Source organism: Palaemon carinicauda, chromosome 8 (assembly GCF_036898095.1).
Source record: "Palaemon carinicauda isolate YSFRI2023 chromosome 8, ASM3689809v2, whole genome shotgun sequence".
Taxonomy (NCBI): domain Eukaryota; kingdom Metazoa; phylum Arthropoda; class Malacostraca; order Decapoda; family Palaemonidae; genus Palaemon; species Palaemon carinicauda.
Window position 1 is genome coordinate 76,822,155 of NC_090732.1, and position 14,956 is coordinate 76,837,110.

Sequence of the window (14,956 nt, forward strand, 5' to 3'; positions counted from 1 at the left end):
CTAAGTTCCGTTTGCTCTGACCCATGCCACGGGAAGCTCCTCACAGTTTGCTATTTCTTGGTAGTAGTAGTAGTAGTCGTAGTAATAACTGCTCTACTTACCATTCATCGGCTCCCCAAGGTTAATGCGATGTATTTTGGGTACGCAAGTATAACCTACGCAAGTATGGCCTTGCTTATTTCATGGTTTATTTATTCATTTCGTTTTCCACTTATTCTACTATATTAAACATAACAGCCATTACGATAAAAATATAATTTATTCATATTTAGCTTTTAGTTTTTTCTCGCACTCGCCGAGTGTCACGCCTTTGTCCCCAAATAAACCAATTAAAACTATCCCCCGGATGTTTTGATTGGCCGACACCTTCCTACCTACCTGCCGACCCCACCGAGAGATTTAAATTGGGGTACTTTATTTATTTACTCATTAAATTCTTTCGTTTTCCTCTTATTCTAGTATAATAAACATAACAGTCATTATGATAAAAAACATTTATTCATATTTAGCTTTCAAATTCCTTTTTTTCACGCACGCGCCGAGTGTTTTTGTTTTGATAGGCCTACACTACCAAGAGATTTAAATTGGGCCAATCGCATGCAAATTCTCGGCCAGGTCACGCCTTTGTCCCCAAATAAACCAATTAAAACTAACCCCCGGATGTTTTGATTGGCCGACACCTTCCTGCCTACCTGCCGACCCCACCAAGAGATTTAAATTGGGCTTCTTGTACCTTCTTTCCTACCGTGACCTCGTTACTGGAACGACGTATTTTTTTAGAAGTGTGTGTACAATGGCCGCCATCGAAATCACGTGTAACGGTACAGTAGAAGAAGAAAATCCCTGGTCGTTTATTCACGAATTTTGGTTAAATACTCCCAACGCTTTGGAGTATTTGCGAGCTCATGGCGTTCTACCTATTAATGTGTTATGTAAATATTGTAATTTGCCATGTTCTTTACGCCAAGAAGCAAATATGTTTTATTGTGGTCGGTATGTTCGTGTTCAAAAAAAGAAAAGAAAACAGTGTCCTTACAGTGTAAGCCTCTTCAAGGGTACTTTTCTAGAAAATGCATGCGTGCCAGCGTGGAAAATTGTCCTGTTTGCGAACCATTTCGTCCAAAAAAGCTGGGACCATGCTACAGTAATTCGCACTCTGCATTTTTCTACCAGGACAAGTGTCGATTGGCGTAGTTTTTGTTCCGAGGTTACGCTAAACTGGCTGTATACCCAGGAACCTATTGGTGGTCCCGATATCATCGTGGAAATCGATGAAACATTTTTTGTGAAACGAAAATACCATCGTGGTAGACAATTGAGCCAGGTCTGGCTATTCGGTGGGATTGAGCGCTTATCAAAGAAAAAATTCATCATTCCCCTGCATAAAGAAGGACAGGATCGTAGTGCTGAAACTTTGATTCCGTTGATACGGCAATACATTAAAGCTGGGTCAGTTATCATGAGCGACGGTTGGGCCGCTTACAAGACACTGTCGAATGAAGGATATATTCACAAAGTTATTAATCATTCGGAGAACTTTGTGGATCCAAATGATCCTAGTATTCATACCCGGACGATTGAGCGGCAGTGGAGAAACGTGAAAGAATGGTCAAAGAGACCGGGGATGAAAGCAGATTACTTTGACCAGTATTTTTCGAGGTATCTGTTCGTCGAGTCTTATCCCATTAATCCGGTCCATCAGTTTTTCCTGGAAGTGGGAAAACTATACAGACCTCATGGAAACCATCCCCGTCCTCCCGTTTACGAGTCCGACGATGAATGAACAGTTTAAGGTTAGTTAACTTTTCTCATTTTGGAGTATATCATAACTTCCACGTGTCTTCATGAATTATATTTAGTAAATGCCTTACATTCTTCCCTGTTTTAATTATATTGGTTTTAAATGAATGTATGATAGACTATGTTGTTAGTGGATTATTATTCACCACGTTAAATATTTTTATTATTCACCACGTTAAATATCTTATCTGTATGAGTGCTGTTCATTAATTGTTATATTATGTTACAGAACCTTCTCCTACCGCCACCAGTCCAACCGTTGCCGATCCTGACCTGAACCTGAATATGCCGTCTTTACTCGTTTCTTCTTTAATTTACGGTAGGTTAAATCTTCACAAAATACGTTCCATTTTTTATTATAATATATTTCAGTGTCTTCATCAATTATATAAAGTAATTGCCTCATATTCTTCCCCGTGTTATTTTTATTGTTTTTAAAATGAATATATGAAAGATTATGCGTTTGCGAATCATCAAACACCAAGTTAAACATTAAATGTGTGAGAACTGTTCACTAATTCTTATACTCTATTACAGATCCTTTTCCTACCACCGTCAATCCCACCGTTGCCATACACCACCTGACTGACCCACGTTTCTTCTTTAATTTACGGTGAGTTAAATCTTCAAAAAATTCGTTCCTTATTTTAATAATATAATATATTTCAGTGTCTTCATCAATTTTATAAAGTAAATGCCTCATATTCTTCCCCGTTTTATTTCTAATGTTTTTAAAATGAATATATGAAAGATTATGCGTTTTCGAATTATCAAACACCAAGTTAAACATTAAATGTGTGAGAACTGTTCACTAATTCTTATACTCTATTACAGACCCTTTTCCTACCGCCATCAATCCCACCGTGACCGACCCACGATTCTTAGTCAATTTACGGTAAGTTAAATCTTCACATAATTCGTTCCCATGTTTTATTAATGAGTTTATATGATCATAAGAAAGAATTGGGGTGTTTGTAAGTATGATACGTATTTATGTAAGGATGTGGGTTTAAGAATACAGTTTTCTGGGGGGGGGGGGGTCGCAGGGGGGCGGTTAGCCCCCCCGTTAAGTTCCTTTGGGAATAAGAATACGGCAATGTAAGGGGGTCGCAGGGGGGCGTTAGCCCCCCGTTAAGTAAGGGTATGGCTTGTAGTCTAAGGTTAGGTTGGGAAGTTCAAGTTAGGTAGTGTTCTTAAAAACCTATTATTCCTGAGTGACGTTCACTAATATTTTATTCCATTGCAGACCCCATGTAAACCACCATTCGGTCTTCTATTATCTACCTGGCCGTTTTCCATCGTTTCTCCAACAAGGTAAGTTATTATCCACACAATGTGTTCCCCCATATAATATATTAATTCTATTGATGACTGAGAAAGGGTTGTTATTTCTTAATTATTAATCCAAATTCTGGGTATAGTGTAACCAATGGTGAGATCAGTTCAAGTCGTGTTTTATTTTAATGCTTGTGTCGGAATTGGTATCTCGTGTTTTCTCGATATTATGTGAACAGTGAACTTAGTGCATTTTTCGGTTGTTGGAATATGAAAAACATCCATTTGACGATATTTTCAGTGGGAAAGGGGGGGGGGGGGGTTCTGCAAGAATGCCGTTTTCTCGTGTTTTCTCGTCATTACGAATTTCTTTGTGAACTTAGTGTTTTTTGGGTAGTTGGAATCTGTAATCCCATGATGAAAAAGCACCATTTGCCGTCATTTACAGTGGGGAGGGGGGGGGGGGGGTTGCACGTTAAAAATGCCCTTTACCCGTGTTGCTCGTGGTTTCCTTTTTTTCGTGATTTTAGTGCCTTTTTGGGGTGTTTGAAATTCAAGGTCAAGTAGCTCAAAACCGGTCTTTTTGCGACATTCTAGAGCATTGGAAACGTTCAAAACACCTATAATTACATCATGTTCCAATTTTTTTTTGCCGAAAATACTATTGTTTTAATGTAAAAATTTACCCAAAATCCTGCCTCCTCTGCACTCCTTGCAACAATACATTGCCCTGTCCTGAAGTCCCGATATGGCACCCCCAATGGATTACCGTGCGCATCATGACCGTCACTTGTTTGGCAAGGTGAAGCCAGGTGATCTCTTCGACTTTAGCGTCGACCCCTTTCAACGAGAAGCTGCCCTGGCCTACTGACCTGCCTGGTCATTGAACCCGTGTACCTCTGGCTCACCCCCCTCCCCCTCTCTCTCCCAAAACTCGACTCACAAAAGATTGCTGCCGGTCGGAGAGATTGAGAAGAAGAGGACCCTGGGATACCATAGTTGTAGCCAACGAGGATTCTTGGGGTGAGCCAGGCAAGAGTGCAACGTGCCAATTAGTGCGACAACCAGGTCAACAGCTATCACGGGCATAGGACTAATCTCAAAGGAGTGCAGGTACTACATCAATGGCCATAGTTATTCCCCCATTATTTAGCTTAGACTAATTTTAACTTGATAGGGAACCTGGCTTTTACACTATTCGGACTGTGTGCGGTGGGATTGTGTAAATATTTTTCCATTATTATTTCTTGCTTGGAGACTAACACAGTCTCTGGGTCACATGGGTCACGTGTCCGACCCCATTTCGATTTTTTATTATTGTAGACCACGTGTCTAACTAACTAATTTTCATCATTTTGAATTGCATTCTTTTGATACCATTTTTTGTCTTTGTTAAGATGTCCGTTTCTTTGATGTAAATTTGTGAATAAATCAATATTAGGTTAATTAAACCTTCTTAGTATTTTTGCTGCCTCATTTATTTAATGTTTAAACTGGGAATATTTGAAGAGTAAGTCTATAGGTGGTAACAGCGAGAAACTTTGCATTAATATATTTGCTTCGAAAGTAAAGATCCTTATCTTTAAACTTTTAAACTACTTTACATCACTGCTCCCATTTTGGATTTTGTCTGATTACATTAACGTAAAATACCTGTCCAGCATTTCATTGGGGTAGCTGGGACGGAGCCGGAACAGAGCCTGAGAATGAGATGACTATAGACCTGACAAAGCTAGAGTAGGCCATAAATTATTGATATTTCTACGTGTGGAGTACTCCGGCCTCTGAACAGTAAATTTCCCTTTTGTATTTGAGAGTGATGGTTAGTGAATTGTGACAGTAAAGTATTAGCAGGGTGTTTGTGCCCCGAGAGTAAGTGCTCATATCCTCCCCTGTTGAACTTTATGTAACTGTTATAAGGAGACTTTCCCGGACTAAGTTCCCACTCAGAACATACCATAAAAAATTCTCCACACCACCCCCGGAATTCATAGCTTTAACAGCCTCATCTGCGTGCCTGTCTAAATACTCTCCCCAGTCATTCCTAGCTTTTTTTTTTTTTACCTCACTATCAATACTGAAATACTTAGCATGCTTTACCTTGTAATTTTCATTACATATTCGAAAACTTTCAACAGTTCATTTCTGTCTGCGTCTCCCTTTTATAGTATCCCACGTATCATTTGATATCTATGGCTTTCTCCTTGTCATTACATGTCCCAAAACTTCACTACCAACTGAATGATATATGTTCTTAAAATCGCACTATTCTTCATTAATTGTCTGCTCTTAGTCTCTTAAATTCTCTAAGACTACAAATCAATTCCTACATTCAATTGCAAATGTTTCTCTGTGCTCATCTTCTAGAAGCTTACTGTATTCTATTTACATTTCTGTTGGGTGCTTTCAGTTTTAATTTAAGTGTGCCAATGACGAGCTGGCGATCACTACCAATATCTGCATCTCTATGGCATCATACATTTCCCAGAGTCCTCCTTACCTCTTTATTAATGTCAATGTGATCTATTTGATTTTTTTAATTGCTTCATGGTGAGGTCCATGTATATTAGTGGATTTCCCTGTGCTGGAAAAAAGTACCTCCAATGAACAGACTGCCTGTTGAACAGAAATTTATAAAATGTGCTCCATTTTCATTTGCAACTTCACTAAAACCCTCAACAACCACCACATTCTCTATACATGGATTATTCATTCCAACATTAGCATTGAAGTAACCAATCACAATTTTCATATCTCTCTCTGGGATCTCATATGATACACTCTGCAATTCTTCATAGTATTCATATTTCCTTTCTTCAGGGGAATCATTTGTTAGTGTTTAGCAAACTGTAGGCAATTATTCATAATGAACTGCCTTGATTTAAACTTTGCAAGTACCCCTCTACTAATTACAGCTCTCCTTTTAGTTAAAGCCTTTTCTGCTCTTAGTGTCATCACCATCCCTACCCCTTTTCTTCTAACTCTATCTGTTCTTAATAAATAAATATATATGTACATATATATATATATATATATATATATATATATATATATATATATATATATATATATATATATATATATATATATATATATATATATATATATATTGCCAAGGTCTAAGGTTTCCACACCAATCCCTTTACAACATGTTTCACTAAGGCCCTAGATATATTTCATAAATCCATTCTCCACTTGCTGTAACTTCCCAATCTGATTATTGGTTCTAATATTCCAATTGCAAATTTTCAATTTTTCTTTATTATTTATAAACTGGGAGATTTTTAGCACCTCGCTATGCCTAGGACTGAGGGCCATTCTGATATCTACTCTTTACATTGACTGACTAACCCCGTAGAGGATTCATTGGCAGGATTCATCAAAGGATAGCCAGTTCCTTGTGATGCGCAGTACCTATCTAACTAAGGCAAGTGACCCCTGCCGCTCCATACTAATTCAAGAAAGATCATCCACCCGACATCAGTAGAAGAAGCTGAAGAGAGTTTGTGTATTGCCTTAAACCCAATTCATCAATCTGCTACCAGTGACTTCATCCAGATTTACGGTGGCATTTCCTCCATACCAAAGTTCTCGTTACTCCACCAGGTTTCTCATCCGCTTATGCCATTGTATAACATAGATTGCCAAGAAATACTGCCTATAGCACGGTAACACACACACACACTTATGTATATATATAAATAAATATATATATATATATATATATATATATATATATATACACACACACACATATATATATATATATATATATATATATATATATATATATATATATATATATATATATATATATATATATATATATATATATATATATATATATACACACACACACACATATATATATATATATATATATATATATATATATATATATATATATATATATATATATATATATATATATATATATATATATATATGTGTACATCACGACGATCTACACAATATAAAACATTAATTTAAAGAAATTGCGTTTCGGAAATGCTTTGCACTTCAATTGCTACATACACAGGATACCATTGAATCGAACTATTTTTCGATTTAAAAGGCGTTGAGGAGGATTCCTTAATGGTTAAACAGTCCCTCTTGAGTTTATATTAGGACCCATACATACTCACTGTATGAGACCTGGTTTGGATGATAGAGCCGAACTCAAGAGCCAAGGACTTCTCTGGCTGTCTATTGAGAATGCTTCGAATGTATAATGAATTATGTTGTAAAAATAGATAACCATTTCCACTGGTATCTTACATCCACAGGATACTTATGACTTCTTTTTAATAGGATTTGCCACAAGGAACTTACGGATATTTACAGATACAAGAGAGTCGTTTATACAGTGTCCTTTTCGGCGAGGTTCATATGCGTATGTTCTAGAAAGCTGACTTGAAATTCTTTGGAACTTATTGAAAACTATTATTTGAGTTAATCACTGAGACATTAAAACGGACTAGAAGCACATCCTTTCCCCTTTTTAAATTGATTCTCCTGGTTCCTGGCTACTAACCGCCCACTGCCTAGGTTTATCAATTAATAAATATGTGAAAAGATTCTAAGCTCTTACTCAGATTCGTTATTTAGGTCAATTCTGTTACCATAAACAACAGTTTTGATGTGAATCTTAAGTTCTTATCCCATTCTACCTTGAAATCAGTTGGGATAATATCTTGTTATCAGTTTGGCAATCTACTGTGGTATTTTGAAACATTTCTTTCAGATTCATGGCCCGACTTAAAACTGAAAGACAGTAATACGGTGAGGATAATTACCTATGACGGCTCCATCTTTTTTTGCTCATAATGTTTACTTTTCCTCACTGACCAAGGAAATAAAGAGAAAACATTGAAAGCAAAAAGAACAAAAAGGTAAAAACTATTTCTCTACCTATCTCTGTTTATATATCTATTTATCTGACTTTGTAGGCTATCCATCAATGTGTTTGAGCGTGAGAAAACAGATTTCTTTCAATATTTTTAACGTTAACTCTGTATTTTGATGGGCTACATCATTTATTAAGCCAAAAAAAAATAATATACTTGTCAATTCATAATACCATGTATTTCCCAGCCAAAGTAGAGGCAAGTTAGCTTATGATAAGTGCTTGAAAATGTTCATCGATAAGGACAATGAATTATAAATACAATTTTCTTTTACAAATTTTTGTAATTATAAAAGAAAGCAAGAAGAAATTCTAATTTAAACGATTTTGAACGTTACATGCAACTATAAGTATATTGATCACATGAGGGATATTTATCTTCGTTGAATGATGATATTTCTAAATTGATCATTACAACAGAATATTTTTAACATGAGTCATTTGCAAAATGGATACTCAGGGGCAAAATATGTGACTTGGCAAAATGACTTTAGAGACATGATAGATATCCATAATTTGAATAGCTTACCAAGAGGAAAATACGTAGCAAAAATAACCATTATTCCTACGAATTCTTTGTAAAGAAGGCATCCAGGTCAAAATAAATATCCTTCAATAACTTACCGAAAGGATATTCAGGGCAAGATAAATACCCCTCTTTCCCGGTCCCAGTCGTAAAGAATCCATTGGGCTGTGTCAAAAGGAAAGGCTTTAGCCCTGCCTCGTCTAAAGCTGATTTCATGACTTTTATCGTATCAACAGTCATGTAAGGGTCGAACAAGCAGTTTACACCAACTGAAAAAAGAAATCTATATTCAATATTTCCCAGTAAATAGTTTGAACTTAAGTGGAAGTTAGCATTGAGTTGGATATGTATTTGAAATATATTTCTATGCGCATGTATTGATATATCGAATTTTTAATCATCACGCAGTTACGCATATGCATGACCATATTCAGCATATATACTCTACCCTGCTTTATATCAAAAGAAGAAGAATCAACAAGCTATATAAGAATAAAAAAAGCAATTCCACACAGATTTCAGTCTCTTTCATCCTTGCTGTTAACTGAATAGGCATATACACACCCCAAGGTTATATTCTTCTTCGGTTAAGGAAAGAAGAGGAATATGCTTACCAACATCCGCACCAGCCCTTGCCATCCTGACGGCACACTCGCCAGCGGAGACACCAGCATAGTCGCCCTTGAGCCCTATACACATGCTCGCTACCACTGGCAGTCCGCTCTTTGTGACCTCTTCAATGGCCCATTCCATTTCCTCAACATACATGAAAAACTAGAAGAAATTCAAGAGAAAAAAGTAGTTTAGAAAAGAACGTAACATTGAGAAGCCGGAATTAAAAATAGTAAGATACACCCAATTTCAAAATCAAAATATTCAGCTCGAGGACCAAGTTCAAAATAAAAACATATTGAGCACGAGGCCCAAGTTCAAATCAAGATATTGAGCCCAGAGGCAAAGATAAAATCAAAATATAGGGCTCGAGGACCAAGTTTAGAATAAGAATATAGAGATCCCTACCCAAGTTCAAAATCAAAATATTGAACTCGAGGACAAAGTTCAAAATCAAAATATTGAGCTTGGGGGCAAAGATTAAATCAAAATATAGGGTCGAGGACCAAGTTTAGAATAAGAATATAGAGCTCCATACCCAAGTTCAAAATCAAAATATAGAGCTCAAGGCCGGAGCTCAGAATGAAAATGTTAAGCTTAAGGACAAAGTTCAAAATTAAATAACAAAACTTGAGGCCGAATTTCAAAATCAAATTATAGAGCTCAAGACTCAAGTTCAAAATCAAAATATTGAGCTCAAGTCCCAAGTTCAAAATCAAAAGATAGAGTTCGGGACCTTAAGTTCAAAATCAAAATATGGACCTTGAGACTCAAGTTTAAAATCAGAACATTGAGCTCATCAACTAAGTTCAAAATCAGAATATTGAGCTCGAGGACCAATTTCAAAATCAAAATATAAAGCTCGAACCTTTACTTAAAATTAAAATTATTGAGCTTAAGGGGCAAGTTCAAAATTAACATATTGAGCACAAGGACCAAGTTTAAAATAAAAATATAGAGCTCTAGGAACAAGTTCAAAATCAAAATATAGAGCTCGAGGCCAAAGTTCAATATGAAAATGCTGAGCTCGAGAGCAAAGTTCAAAATTAAAATATAAAATGCGAGGCCCAAGTTTGAAATAAAAAATATTGAGCTCGAGACCCAAGCTCAACATGAATTCAGCTCGAGGACTAAGTTCAAAATCAAAATAGAATGCTCAATGAAGAAGTTCAACATCAAAATATTAAGATCGAGACCCAAGTCCAAATCAAAATATTGAGCTTGAGACCTAAGTTCTAAATCAAAATATTGAGCAGGAGATCCAATTTCAATATCAAAATATTGAGCTTGAAGCAAAATTTCAGAACCAAAATCTTGACCAGGAAGACCAAAATTCAAAATCAAAACATAGAATTTAAGGCCTAAGTTTAAAATCTAAATATTCAGCTTGAGACCCAATTCCATAATAAAAATAATAAGCTCAAGGAATAAGTAAAAAATCATCATATTGAGCTTTAGACCCAATTTCAAAATCAAAATACTGAGCTTGAGACCCAACAAAAAAAATCGAAATATTCAGCTCAAGGACCAAGTTCAAAATACAAATGTTGAGCTTTATACCCAATTTCAAAATCAAAATATTGAGGTCAAGGTCCAAGTTCAAAAGCTTAAGTCCCAAAAGCAAATTCAAAATTTTAAGCATAAGGAACAAATTTCAAATTCAAAATATAGAGCTCAAGGTCCAAGTTCAAAAATCAAAATATTGAACTCAAGGCCAAAGTTCAATATCAAAATATAGAGCTTGAGACCCAAGTTAAAATTCTAAACATAGAGTTCAAGGCTCAATTTATAAATCCAAATATTGAGCTCAAGTACCAAGTTCCAAAATCAAAATATAAATCTCGAGGCTCAACTTCAAAATCAAAATTTTGAACTCGAGGACCAAGTTCAAAATCAAAATATGGAGCTCGAGGCCAAAGTTCAAAATGAAAATGTTGAGCTCAAGGACAAAGTTCAAAATTAAAATATAAAACTTGAGGCCAAGTTCAAAATAAAAAATGCTGTGCCCAAGCCCCATGTTCAAAATAAGAAAATTAAGCTCGAGGCCTAAGTTCAAAATTAAAAATGAAGCCCAAGGATCAAGTTCAAAATCAAACATTGAAATTGGGGACCAAGTTCCAAATCAAAATACTGAGCTTGAGGCTAAAGTTAAAAATCAAAATATTGAGCTTGAGACCCAATTTCAATACCAAAATATTGAACTTGAAGCCAAAGGTTAAAATCAAAATATTGACCAGGAGGAGCAAAATAAAAATAAAATCTTAGAGTTCAAATCATAAGTTCAAAATCAAAATATTCAGCTCGAGGACCAAGTTCAAAATCATACTATAGAGATTGAGACCCAATTTCGAAATTGAAATATTCAACATAAGAACCAAGTTTAAATTAAGCATATTGAGATTCAAACTAAATTTCAAAATCGGAATATTGAGCTCAAGGACCAAGTTCAAGGTCATTTCTAAGACCAAATATAGAAATGCAAATATTGAGCAGGAGGACCAAGATCAAATCCAAATATAGAGCTCAAGGCCAAGTTCAAAATCAAAATATTGAGCTCGAGGCCCAAGTTCAAAATCAAAATATTCAGCTCGAGGAACAAGCTCAAAATCCAAATAATGATCTCGAGACCAAAGTTCAAAATCAAAACATAAAGATCGAGTCCTGAGTTCAAAATCAAAATACAGAGCCCAAAGACCAAGTTCAAAATCAAAATATAGAGCTCAAGGCAAAAGTTCAAAATAGAAATATTGAAATCAAGGCTAAAGTTCAAAATCAAAACACTGTGCTCAAGGCCAAAGTTCAAAATCAAAATATTGAGCTCGGGGTTAAAGATTAAAATTAAAATATAGAGCTTGGGACCGAGTTCAAGATCAGTATATTGAGCTCGAGGACTAAGTTCAAAATCAAAATATAGAGCTCAAGGCCCAAGCACAAAATCAAAATATAGAGCTCAAGGCCCAAGTTCAAAATCAAAATATTGAGCTCATGGCTCAAGTTCAAAATCAAAATATAGAGCTCTAGACCTAAGTTCGAAATCAATATTTAAGGCTTGAGGCCTAAGTTCAAACTCAAAATATTGAGCTTAGGGTTCAAGTTCAAAATTGAAATATTGACCTCTAGGCTCAAGTTCAAGATAAAAAGATTGAGCTTTAGGACCCAACTCATAATCATAACAGAGCTCAAGGCTCAACTTCATAATCAGGATATTGAGCTCGAGGATCAAGTTCTAAATCAAAATATAAAGCTCAAAGCTCGAGATGAAAATCAAAATATTAAGATCAAGGACCAAGTTCAAAATCAAAATATTGAGGTCGAGGTCCAAGCTCAAAAGCAAAATATAGAGCTCTAGGGTCAGGTTCCAAATCAAAATATTAAACTCAAGGCCCAAGTTTAAAATCAAAATATAGAGCTTGAGTTTAAAGTTCAAAATTGAAATATTGAGCTCGAGGACAAAGTTCATAATTAAAATATAGAGCTCGAGGAACAAGTTTAAAATAAAAAATATTGAGATCAAGGCCCAAGTTCAAATTAAAAATATTCAGCTCGATGCCTAAGTTCGAAATCAAAATGTAGAGCTCAAGGACAAATTTCAAATTCAAAATATTGAGATCGAGGCTCAAGTTCAAAATGAAAATATTGAGCTTGAGCCTTAAGTTCAAAATCTGGATATTGAGCTTGAGATCCAATTTCAATTCTAAAATATTGAGCTTAAAGCCAAAGTTTAAAATCAGAATATTGAGCTTGAGACCTAATTTCAAAATCAAATATTGAGCTTGAGAACCAAGTTCAAACTCAAAATATAGAGAGAGCATAAGGCCCAAGTTCAAAATCACAACATAGAGATCAAAATCACAATATAAAGTTCAAAGCTAATGAAAATATTAAGCTTTAGGCCCAAGGTCCAATCCAAATTATTGAGCTTGAGGCCAAAGTTCATAATAAAAATATTGAGCTCAAGGCCCATGTTCAAAATCAAAATATAGAGCTAGAGACCTAAGTTCAAAATCAATATATAGAACTTGAGGCCTCGGATTAAAATCAAAATATAGAGCTCAAGGCTTAAGTTCAATATCATAACATTGAGCTTGAGGGCCAAGTTTGAAATTAAAGAATAGCGCTCGAAGCCCATGTTTAAGATTAAAAATATTGAGCTTAAGACCCAAGTTCAAAATCAAGATATTTAGCTTGAGGCCTAAGTTCAAAATCAAAACATAGAGTTCGAGGCTCATTGTCAGGAAATTAGTTGTTTCATAGATATTCATAATGAATGAGTTAATTGATGTGTGTAATGAGTCGTTTCATAGGTTTAAGCCATTAACTAAGAGATAGGAAGACAAATGAAATAGGTTGCTATTGTAAAGAAAGAAATTAGTTTTATAGAGAGACGAGAGAGTGCGAGAACTGGAGATAATGTGTTAATAAGAATTTGAAGAAGTACGTAATTCACAAGAGAAAACAGCCAGCCTTGTTCGAAGAGAGTAAATACCTTTTGAATGACTAATAAAAGCCAGAAGCAGGTGACACACGATCATGAGTGAGTGGCCATTTGGAAGAACAGACACAACCACACCTAGAAATCTGAGAATGAAGAGAGGTACAAGCAAGCGAGAGGTCTTTTCCTTCCCTACCTTAAGAGTGATAAGGTCAGGGTGGACCTTTGGTCTGACCCTCATCCCACTTTGGGGTTAGGCTCCCTCAGACGTTACAGCGGACACTTCCAGTTTCAACTATGCGGTAACCATTGGCCGCTTTGTAATCAGAGAAGGAGGAGTTGAACTCCTTCTAACCAAAGATGTTGGAGAGAATCCAGAAATTCCTCTAACCTGATATGTTAGAGGAAAACGAGCACCCTCTAGCTTGTGATGCCAGAAGGGAATCAACCAGAAGTACGTAACCAGCTGAGGTCCTGCTATCCTTGCAGGAGCCATACTGTCTGGGAAGGGCCAAGATTTGTCTCGTCTGACCATCAAGATCTTTAGCAAGAAAGTCTCCGGAAATAACACTCTAATCTTCATATAAAAACTTTTTTATATTCTTTTAAGTGTATTCAATTCTACACTGTAGTTACTTAAATCAGTAAACAAAAAAAAACAAAAACAAAAAAAAAAAGACATCACAGCGTATCTATACTCAAAATCTTCCTTGTAGTATATTGTCAATCATTTAATGATTCTAGTAAAGAAGATTTAACTTGAAAATAAAACATTCCATTAGTTATTCAATTACGAAGCTTCAAATTCCTAAAGATTCTAAAGGAGCTTCACATCAATTTCAAAACAAAAGTATTGACCTTAAGGCCCAAGTTCAAAATCAAAATATTAACCTCAAAGCCTAAGCTCAAAACCAAAATATAGAGCTCGAGGACCGAGTTCAAAATCAAAATATTGAGCTTGAAGCCAAAGTTCAAAATCATAATATAAAGCTCAGTGCCCATGTTTGAAATCAAAATATTGAGCTGGAGATCAAACTTTAAAAATAAAATACTGAGCTTGAAGCCAAAGTTGTAAATCAAAATATAGACTTTGAGCGTGAGGTGATAATCCAAATATTGAGGTTGAGACACAATTTCAAAATCAGAATATTAAGATTCAAGCTAAAGTTTGAAATCCAAATATTAACCTTCAGACCATACTTTAAAATAAAAATATTGAGCTCAAGGATCAAGATCAAAATCAAAATATAGAGCTTTGGCTATGTTCAACATCAGAATATAGAGTTCAAGGTCCAAGCTCACAATGAAAATATTGACCTCCAAACCCAAGTTCAAAATCAATATATTAGGCTCGAATCCAAATTTTTCTCCAAATCCAAAATATTGAGCTCGAGGTTGAAGTTTA

The 14,956-nt window shown here is 35.5% G+C and overlaps 1 protein-coding gene across 4 annotated transcripts in view; it reads right to left on the reverse strand.

Annotated features, from left to right (window-relative positions):
- LOC137645762 (betaine--homocysteine S-methyltransferase 1-like) overlaps nucleotides 1-14,956 on the reverse strand; it is a 152,415-nt gene that overhangs the window by 28,802 nt on the left and 108,657 nt on the right. For all 4 annotated transcript variants that reach the window (XM_068378669.1, XM_068378666.1, XM_068378668.1 and 1 more), the window contains 2 exons: nucleotides 9,122-9,281; nucleotides 8,606-8,776 (listed from right to left, as the gene is read on the reverse strand). In XM_068378669.1, the coding sequence (XP_068234770.1) occupies nucleotides 8,606-8,776; nucleotides 9,122-9,281 (331 nt within the window). The remainder of the gene's footprint in view (nucleotides 1-8,605; nucleotides 8,777-9,121; nucleotides 9,282-14,956) is intronic.